The sequence below is a fragment of the Topomyia yanbarensis genome, chromosome 2 (assembly GCF_030247195.1).
Source record: "Topomyia yanbarensis strain Yona2022 chromosome 2, ASM3024719v1, whole genome shotgun sequence".
Classification (NCBI taxonomy): Eukaryota; Metazoa; Arthropoda; class Insecta; order Diptera; family Culicidae; genus Topomyia; species Topomyia yanbarensis.
The window spans coordinates 5,465,103-5,476,053 of record NC_080671.1 but is presented as its reverse complement, the minus strand read 5'-3'; the positions used below and the strand labels follow the sequence as shown (position 1 = coordinate 5,476,053).

At 44.5% G+C, this 10,951-nt stretch overlaps 1 protein-coding gene across 1 annotated transcript; it reads left to right on the top strand.

Annotated features, from left to right (window-relative positions):
- The first annotated feature begins 5,341 nt into the window (after positions 1 to 5,341).
- On the top strand, positions 5,342 to 10,675 carry LOC131678398 (uncharacterized). Its single transcript, XM_058958543.1, has one exon. It carries the CDS (start codon positions 5,342 to 5,344, stop codon positions 10,673 to 10,675), a length of 5,334 nt encoding a protein of 1,777 aa, XP_058814526.1.
- Positions 10,676 to 10,951: the final 276 nt, after the last annotated feature.

Sequence of the window (10,951 nt, the reverse complement as noted above, 5' to 3'; positions counted from 1 at the left end):
TTCAGTGCGTAGAAATCCACAAAATCGACAGCGTTCCGTTTTAGAAAACCCAATGTTGCAAAAGCCTTCGCCGTTGTTGCAATGATGTGGTCGGCGAAACGAAGTTTTCTGTCGAATAACACTCCCAGGTCACGGATAGAATCCACCCGCTCGATGACACAGGCTTGAAGAGTATATTCGCAACGCCTTATATTTGCCGAGCGTCCGAAACTTATCATCTTACATTTATCAATGTTGATCTGCATACCGTTCAGCAAACACCATTCCTCTATATTGGCTATATCGTCTTGGAGCACAGCAGAATCGAGTGCTGAAGCTATTGAACGAAACATTTTCAGATCATAGAGCAGTTTTTCAGAGTTGATGCGGATGCAGAGGTCGTTCATGAATAAGAGAAAGATCAGTGGCCCTAGGTGACTTCCTTGAGGCACACCGGTTGGCGTTACGAATGCGCTTGAGCATGCAGTGCCAATTCTAACGAAGGCAGATCGTTGTGAGAGGTAAGAATGCAGCCATCTGGTAACCCACTCAGGAAAGCCTAGTCGCTCCAGCTTCAAAACAGCAATGTTGTGGGGCACCTTGTCGAATGCTTTTGCGAAATCAAAATATATAGCGTCCACTTGTTGACGCTTCTCTACAGCTGGAACTAGAAGGCTCGTGTACGTCATCAAGTTCGAAGGGGCGGAGCGTTTTTTCATAAATCCGTGTTGTCGTTCGTCGATTATGTTGGAAGAAGCAGCGTACATCGCATTGTACACAAACTTTTCCAGAACTTTAGCTAGATAGTTCAACAGCGAGATTCCTCTGTAGTTTTCAACATTGTGCCTATCTCCAGCCTTATGAACAGGAATTATAGCAGCTTCTTTTCATGCCATTGGGAAAATATTTTCCGAGATTGAACGCTGAAAAATAATACTTATTGGTGCAGAAAGTGCTCGGGCACAATGCTTTATAAACGCAGGAGGCAAACAATCCGGACCAGGCCCTTTCAAAGGATCAACGCTGGACAGAGCGCTCACTACATCAGAATCATTTACGTTAGGAAGAGGAAGGTTGATATTATGCTTTGGGAATGTTTCAAGGTACTGTTGCGATGGATAGACAGGAGGGCTGGAAAATACATCTCGGAAGTGATCTGCAAAAAGGTTCGCCGACTCGGCAGCGGACTGTTAATTTTTGTCTCGAAGATAGACATTTTCTGGTACACCCACGGAACGTTTTCTGCTGTTTATAAATGTCCAGAATGTGGAAGGATTATTTCGAAGGCTGCGCTGAACTTGGTTCAGATATTCACCGAATGCACTGTTCCGGGCTGTTTCATATTGCAGTTCAGTTTGACGAAGAATAGTTTTATTGTCGTCGGTCCTATGATGTAAATATCGCTTTCGGTGTTTCCGGAGTACGTTGCGTAGGCGACCAAGCTCAGCGTTCCACCACGGAAATTTATATTCTGCTTTTCTGCTGAGACGTTTTTCAGGAACATTACGGCGAAGAATCTCATATATGGCATCACAGAACGCCACAACTGCCTGATCTAAGTCATTTCCAACCAGCATCTCACGCCAATTGAGTGCACCAATGGCCATTGAGACTTCATCGAAGTTGCATCGAGTAAAGTCAAAGTTGAAGTCGTCGTTAATTGTATCAAAAGCTTCACCGTCATCAGAACGCATATCAAGTCTTAAAACGAAGGGTTTATAGTGAGCGTCAACCTTCAGTATAGATGTGGGAGGCTCAATCAGTTCGAACACGTCCGTGTCATTGACGAAAGCTAAATCGAGGGTTCGTCCATTCACGTTGCTAACAGAGCAGATTTGATACAAGCCACCAGCGACCAAAGTTTCTTTGGTGGCCGTCTCTTGTTCCGTGGTTGCATTTTCAGGAAGGTAGCACTTATAATCCTCTTCAAAAATCCACCGAAGATTAGGAAGATTATAATCACCTACAACAAGTACATTGTCGCGCCTATTACATTTGTCCAGGATGCTTTGGACTGCAGAAGAGTGAACATTGTACAAGTCAGGATCACTGTTCGGCCTTAGATAAATGCAACAAATATATAACGATCGACCTGGCAGTGAAACACGTACGACAACTTGCTCCAAACATTCACATCCAGGCATTTTTAGTATAGTCCCAGTTAGATGTTTCTTTATCGCTAAGAGAACACCACCTCCGCGACGTAGATGACTGGTAGAAGAGTTGCGATCGCATCGGTAGATTGCGTAGTTCGTCGTTAGCTCGGTGTTTAATATATCATCACGTAACCAGGTTTCGGTGAGAACGATAATGTCATAGTCGCAGGAAGTGAGCGCAAGCAAGAATGCCTGCGTTTTTGTTCTCATTCCACGAACGTTCTGGTAGTAGACGGACAGGAAATCTGGAGTTGTGCGCAACGGCATGCTATGAACCAAGAGGTTTTCAGAAAGCGAACTGTCATGTAAAGCAAAATACTCGCCTGAAAAGGGAGTTCGGAAGACCCCATCACGACCTCCGACCGCAGGACCGGGACGACTAAGCGGGTTGCTGGCTGGTAGCGCGACTGCGTCGGAGCGCTCGGGGGCTTCCGTAGTACTGTATAACGAGCGTCCCGGTGATGGCAGCGACAAACAAAATGCACCTTCATTTAGTTGGTTCAAATCGTTAGAGAGCACGACCGGGTCAGAAGGGTGAAATTCCAGTCGACTGCTGTGCAGATAATCTTCGGGGACGGCGTCTAAACTGTTGTGTTCAGCAGCAGTCTGTAGTGGGAGGCGTTCTGAGCGAGCAGAAGCGATGCGGATTAACTTTCCACTTAGACATTGAAGTTGTTTGCCAGGCAGGTTTACAATGATGCTAGAATCAAACGAATTGTGTTTGTCGACAGACTGCAATTGAGATTTGTTTTGAGGGTGTGCAGAATCTATAGTTGCTTTGGAAGGACATATACCCTCCTTGGCTTTACCTGACACAGAAGGAGTCTCCGATTCGTCAGGTATGTTGATTGCCGAGGAACATGAAGTTAGAAAGAGATTTTGCGGTATAGCGTTGAGCTACAGAGCACCACCAGATGAATTCCTCTCTGCAGCAATCCTGATAATGGGTCGTTGACTTGTTGAGTTATTCACAAATTCCCTAAAGTAAATGTTTTCTGGCCAGGTTTGTTTGGAGAGGTCCTTATCCCTATAAGATTTACGAACGCCGATCTTAAATGTTATATAGCTCAGAGATGTGACATCCTTGTCCTTAGGAACTAGACGAACTATCCTTGGTTGTATATCCTCGCCCAGGCATTCTTTCACTAGGGTCGAAACTTCATCATCCGTCGTACTGGGGTCAAATGCTGACAAGTAGACCCATAAGAACCCTAATTACCTTAATTAGGCAACTTAAATACCTTGTACGATGCAATAAAGCAGCAGTCTTCCTCCAGTAGTAGCAGTTCAAATCGTCCAGAGTATTGTTCTCCGGCCGCGTCCCTTTCGCGGACAATAGCGGCTAGAATGGCGGACTGGTCGCGATGGCGTTCCCAATAAGCGTCAGGGATGGCGGTCGTAGTGGCGTCAGGCGAGCGTCGCGATGGCGGACAAACGGAGCTCGACGCTTATCCGGCTCGAAGGACCATTGTCGAATAGCACACGGAGAGCGGGATATAGTTGAGCAAACTTACAGGAACAATCCGAAGTGGCACAGCGGAACGGTAAGTGGTTAACAAATGTCCTTTTTCCTTACAGGTAACCAGCGTTCACACTATTTATTTCTATCGTTTAATTCACTACTTTATTCTTCTAACTTAACTATCTATACTAATTTCTATAGTTTAACTTCACTTCTTGCAAATTATCTCGCACTGACTAACTCACTTCTCGCTGGTTTGACGTTTTCCGAACAGCTGATGACTAAGAGGCGCGACCACGGACGGGGTCCCCTTTTATATGTTTTAACCGGGAGCTGGTTGCAGAAGATAGCTACCACGGTTTGGGCATCGATAAAACGATCGATGAACGATGGAGCCATTGGTCGTTTGCATGCGCCGCTGAGATATAGGTGGCGCGCTGCACAGAGGAGTAATTGGGGTCGAATCCTGGCCAAAATTATTTACTGCTGCAATTGTTGTTATTATGCCTTAATATGAACTAAAAATAGACAATTACTAGTTTTTGGAACAATTTGGCATCTACCCACCTACCAGTGCAGAGGCCAATTTTCTATATCCTTTCGAATACTAGTAATTTCTAGGTGATCTTTGTGATTACTTTTGTTTTTCCAGTTGCATAAACATTTAATCAGTGGGAAAGGGAGAAGAAAAGGGACGCCTGTGCATATTTTCATAGAGATACATTTTGGCAAACATAATATTTGGCCCTACAGCATTTCGGTGTACCTCAAATTAGTAAAAATTTCAATATTTTCAAATCGCTTGGGATTGGTGGATCGGACAAGATCGAAAGAGTTCGAATAATTTTTGTATCGCTGAAATCTTGTTTTGTAATACTGTTTCTGCAACTTTGCCGGATCTAGCCGTATAATGTAACTTTTTTATCATTCTAATTTGGAATAAAATGTTTAAAAAAGTATTTGTTAAAGTTGGTGCGATACACAGCAAGTCTACTTTTTTTTAGTTAGTTTTCAGCTGAAGTTGAACAAACGGTTGTGTTGAACTAGGTTTGTAATAATATTGTCTTATTTAATACAGTCATCATCACTAGAACGCGATTTTGCTGAATATATAACGAAAACGATTAAAATATCCCCTAAAATCTCACCATTAGGCATACATGCAAAAATTCTTTAACAATTTTTGGTATACTCCTAATGTTACCACCGCTGGGCAGCCCGAGAATGCAAGTGGTGTTTCCCCCGGTCAATGCGAGTTGACAGTTGATGCGCAAGTTGTTGATAATTAGATAGGAGCAAGAACCATAATAACAAATGTGCTAGGTGCAGTTTAGCTAGCCAAACGAACATTTGATTATATTTAATGTACTAAACATTCAGTATTTCGGATAAAAGCTTAGGTGGTGGAATATATTGAGGTTACCTGTAAGTAAATAGAAATTAAAATTATATAATGATACTTACCAACTACATTTTGCCAGCATCGAGAACTAACCCTAAATTTCTAGAAGAAAACCTAAATCTAGTATAGAAGTCAGCAAACGGTGTGTACGAGAATTGAGTGAGCTACTTCTTGTAAGTTTATACCGTTGATTAATTATTATGATGTGAACTCTAATTCAAAATAAATTTGCAGTTTGAGCTGCACGACGAGGCTGCTACAAAAATTGAGTTCGATTTCAGTCCGAACAATTTCTCAAAAAGAAGTTAAGGATTTCGGATTGAACCTCATCTACAAAACACGATGGCTGAGCCTATTCTGGATTTTACGCAAACTCCTTGCACAACTTGCGGGCAAATATCTACTGTAAATGAGGAAATGATTGCCTGCGAGACGTGCAACAGTTGGCACCATTTCCGATGCGTCGGAGTAACTGCTGCCATTAGAAAGGAGAGAAAGTGGTTTTGCCTGGAAGCCGCCTGTCAGGAAGCGTCTTATGAATACCAGAAGGCTAAAGAGGGGAAGAAAACGACCCGTGCTAAGAAGAACGCCGAAGAGTCAGACAAAAGCAGTGTCAAATCTGACCGCCAAAACGTCCAGACTCTAGAGCAAAAACTAAAGGCCATGGAAGAGAAGCAGAAGCGGATAGAGCAGGAGCTGGAAACTGAGTGGCGTCTGAAAGAGAAGGAACTTGCCTTCAAGCGGGCAATGGAGCAGAAAAAGATCATGATGGAGAAGAAACTACGCGCTCAAGAGGAAGAAGACCAGAGGTTTTTTCAGGAAACCAGGCTGAAAGAGAAGAAGGAGCATATAGATCGGATGAAAACGATGCAGCAGTCTTACCACGATGCGATGAAAAGTTTAGATGACGAGTTGAATGCACTGAAGGTAACCCGCAATCCAATGGAAGGTGGTTCAGGGTTAAGCGCAACAACGGGCATTGTAAAGCTGAGCGAGAAAAATATATCGAAGCTAAGCAACAAAACCGTCGTGGAAGATGACGAGGACGACAATGAGGACGAGCATTTGCTCGAAGACATAAGTAATTCAGACGGTAGTTCTGAATTTTATGAGACGGTCGGAAATAACAAGGTCAGTACTATCTTCAACAAGTCGGAACAAAGAAAAGGAGGTCCAACAAAAATGCAAATGTCAGCGAGAAACGGGATTACTAAGAAGCTTCCTGTGTTTTCTGGTAAGCCAGAGGAATGGCCGTTATTTTATGGAACATACCAAGCGTCCAACGAAGCATGCGGATATTCGAACATCGAAAATTTAGTGAGACTTCAAGAGAGTCTGAAGGGCCCGGCCCTCGATTTAGTTCGTGGGCAATTGCTTCTTCCTCAATCCGTACCAAAGGTCATAGCAAAGCTTCGACAATTATACGGTCGTCCAGAACAACTTCTTCAAAGCCACTTGGAAAAGGTACGGAAATTAGAACCGCCAAAATCAAACAAACTGGCTAGCTTTATTCCGTTCGGCACTGCTGTTGAACAACTTTGTGAACATTTAGAAGCGGCAGAACTTACGCAACATTTGGTGAACCCGTTGCTAATCCAAGACCTTGTAGATAAACTCCCTGATGGTGACAAGCGCGAATGGGTTCGCTACAAAAGGAACAAAGGTGAAGTTACACTGAGAACCCTAACCGATTTTCTCGCCGAAATCGTAGCGGATGCCTGCGAAGCTAATGTAAATATGGAGTTTTTACTGGGGTTCAAATCGTCAAGTGGCGTTCCGTCTGCGAGAGGATGGTCGAAGGAAAAAGGAGTGCTGTTCAACCACTGCGAAGCAGAAAGCTCGAACGTGAAGGACCGTAAGACACAAAAACCGTGTAAAGCTTGTCAACGAACGGATCACCGTTTGCGTTTTTGTCAAGATTTTAAAACCTTGGAACACGCTGACCGAATGGAGATCGTGAACCGATGGAAGCTGTGTCATGTTTGCCTCAACGAACATGGAGGCACACCGTGTAAATTTAAAATCCGCTGCAACGTTGGTGAATGCACGGGACAACACAATCCGTTATTGCACCCAAATGGAGAGGTCTTTGGAACGAGTGCGCACATAAATACGAACAACCCAGTTTTGTTTAGAATGATCCCGGTAAAATTGCACTACGGTGACCGATCAATAACTCTGCTGGCGTTCTTGGACGAAGGAGCGTCTGTCACTTTGATGGAGAAGCAGTTGGCAGATCGACTGGGAGTCGTCGGAGTTCAAGAGAAACTTACCATAAAGTGGACTGCAGATATTACGAGGGTCGAGAAGGGTTCACGGCGATTGAATGTATGGATCTCTGCTGCAGATTCTGATGAAAAGCTGCTACTGAAAACAGTACGGACAGTGGAGAAACTCATGCTACCGCCACAGTCACTCGATGCACAAAAGTTGTCTAATAGGTACGAACACATGCGTAACCTACCCATTTCCTCTTACGATGGTCGACCAGAAATGCTAATAGGGCTAAACAATATTCATTCGTTTGCCCCTGTAGATGTAAAAGTTGGTACGAATGTAGAACCGATTGCTGTGCAGTGCAAGCTGGGATGGACGGTGTATGGTCCGACAAAGCCAGATGCAAGCTCTTCGGGACATTATCTGGGTTGTCATCAAGAAGTGACCAACGAAGACATACATGAGCTGCTAAAATGCCAATATGCTTTGGAAGAATCGGTAGTAAAGGTGTCGGAAGACTCTGCAGAAGAGAGAAGAGCGCGAGAAATACTCGAACGGTCTACTAAGAGGGTTAATGGGCATTTCGAAACAGGTCTGTTGTGGAAGTCGGATGATCCGCGTTTTCCAGATAGCTTTCCAATGGCCTTTCGAAGACTGAAACAACTGGAGAAACAGTTGGCGAAAAATCCGGAGCTCGATATGAACGTCCGCCAGCAAATTAAGGAGTACCAGCAGAAAGGATATGCGCATCTGGCAACTGCGGATGAACTTTCCGGTACCGAACCATCAAAAACTTGGTACCTTCCCCTCAACGTCGTTTTAAACCCAAAAAAACCTGGAAAAGTCCGTCTTGTTTGGGATGCAGCTGCGACAGTGCAGGGGGTTTCTCTTAACTCGCAACTTTTAAAGGGACCGGATATGCTCGTTCCATTGGTGACGGTCATCACCGGTTTTCGAGAGCGTAGGATTGCGTTTGGAGGCGACTTACGCGAGATGTACCATCAGCTGAAGATAATAGCCAAAGACAAGCAGGCTCAACGTTTCCTTTTCCGAGAGAATTCTACGGCATCACCGAGCATTTACGTGATGGACGTAGCCACATTTGGGTCGACGAGTTCACCATGTTCCGCGCAATTTGTGAAAAACAAAAATGCTGCTGAATATGCCGCGCAGTTTCCTGAGGCGGCGGAGGCGATCATCCATCGCCATTATGTCGATGATTACTTTGATAGTGTCGACACTGTTGAAGAAGCTATTCATCGAGCGAAAGAAGTGAGTTTTGTTCATTCGAAGGCGGGCTTTGAGATCAGAAATTGGGTATCGAATTCTCCGGAATTTCTCCAAAGTCTCGGAGTACAACGACCAACGCAGGAAGTGCACTTCAACCGGGACAAACAGACCGATAACGAAAGAGTTCTAGGTATCATCTGGGATCCAGAACAAGACGAGTTCTCATTCTCAACTCAACAACGTGAAGAACTCAAGGCATATTTTCAAGGCGACAAGAGGCCAACAAAAAGAATTGTACTGAGCAGCGTGATGGGATTTTTCGACCCGTTGGGGCTGCTATCTCAATTCACCATTCACGGGAAAATTATAATTCAACATTTGTGGCGATCCGGTTGTGATTGGGATGATCAGATTAGCGATGATTGCTGGGGAATGTGGAAGCGTTGGATTGGTCTGCTGCCTAAAGTGGACATGATTCGTATTCCGCGTTGTTATCTCGGTGATGCGATGCTCTCTTCGGTCGACTCGTTGGAGGTTCACATTTTCTCCGATGCTAGTGAACACGCATATGGCTGTGTAGCATACTTGCGGGCCGTCATCAATGGAAAGGTTAGGTGTACACTGGCAATGTCCCGTTCTAAGGTCGCTCCACTAAAACGACAATCAATTCCACGCTTAGAACTAATGGCGGCACTTCTCGCTGCTCGGATGAAACAAACGATTTTAGCTACCCACAGTCTCAAAATCTCTCGTTGCATTCTGTGGACAGATTCTCGAACTGTTTGCAGTTGGATCCGAGCTGATCAACATAAATACAAACAGTTCATCGCCTTTAGAGTAGGAGAGATTCTAGAGTCGACAAAGGTAACCGACTGGCGTTGGATTCCGTCAAAATTAAATTTGGCCGACGTATTAACAAAATGGGGTCTGGGCCCACCACTCGAAAGTGATGGAGAATGGTTCAACGCCCAAGCCTTTTTATATCAGCATGAGGATCAATGGCCATCGCAGGACATGTTCGTTGAAGATACCGACGAAGAAGCAAGAGGTGTCGTTTTATTCCACGGATTGATCGATGCTCAAGCCAGTTCGCGTTGGATGACAATAGTAAGAGTAACCGCGAATGTATTGCGTTTCATAACGAACTGTAAACGTAAGAGAGATGGTCTAGCTATACTAACCTCAAAGGCTACGGAGAACCAGAGACGACTGATCAAGTCCGAGATTCGCACAACACAACGACCATTTCAGAAAGAAGAGTTCATAAAAGCAGAAAATATTCTCTGGAAACAGATACAGTTTGAAAATTATGGCGATGAAATGAGTGCGCTGATGAAAAATATGGAAGCTAAACCAGGGCAGCCGTTAGAGAAGATTAAAAAATCAAGCTGTATCTATAAGCTAACGCCTGTGATAGATGAAGAAGGAGTACTAAGAATGGGCGGAAGAATGGGAAAATCTAAAACGATTCCCTTTGATAAAAAATATCCGATCATTCTGTCTCGGAAGCATGAAGTAACGAAGAAGCTGATTCAGTTCTATCACGAGAAATATGGACACGCTAATCGTGAGACTGTTTTCAACGAGTTGAGGCAAAAATTCTGGATTCCTAATCTACGGGCCGCTATTCTACAAGTAATGCACGAGTGCATGTGGTGTAAAGTGAAGCGATGTCGTCCGCATGCGCCAATAATGGCTCCACTTCCGGTACAGAGGATAACGTCGTGTTTACGCCCGTTTAGCTCCGTAGGAGTAGATTATTTGGGACCTGTTGAGGTGACAATCGGACGAAGGAAAGAGAAACGATGGGTGGCAGTTTTCACTTGTTTAGCTGTAAGAGCGGTTCATTTAGAGGTGATACACAGTCTCACAACGCAGTCTTGTTTGATGGCCATCAGGAGATTTGCTTGTAAACGTGGTATGCCGGACGAGATATTTTCAGACAATGCGACATGTTTCAAGGGAGCTGATAGTGAGATGCAAAGGATAAAGAAACTAATCGGAAGCAGATGTGCAGAAAAAATATCAAGTTCCACGACGACCTGGCACTTCAACCCTCCTGGTGCTCCTCATATGGGTGGAATCTGGGAGAGGATGGTGAGATCGGTCAAGGAGGCAATGACCGGATTGAACTACGGAAGGTCGCTGACGGATGAAATCCTGACGACAGCACTAGCGGAAGCGGAGGATATGATAAATACTCGCCCGCTAACATACGTTCCACAATAGTCGGCAGAAGCGGAATCACTTACTCCGAATCATTTCCTGCGAGGTTCGGTGACAAGCGCAGACCTGGAAATTGATGACTCGGTGGACTTCGCGGATGCCCTAAGAGACGTTTATAAACGCTCCCAGTACTTAGCAGACCGTATGTGGGAAAGATGGTACAAAGAATATCTACCGACAATTAATCAACGTTCAAAATGGTTTGAAGAGCAACGACCGTTGCAAACTGGCGATCTGGTGTTTGTGGTTGATGGAAAGAATCGTAAACAATGGATTAGA

What these genes read in the sequence shown, in the direction of transcription:
- LOC131678398 (XM_058958543.1), top strand. Translation starts at nt 5,342, where the DNA reads ATGGCTGAGCCTATTCTGGATTTTACGCAAACTCCTTGCACAACTTGC.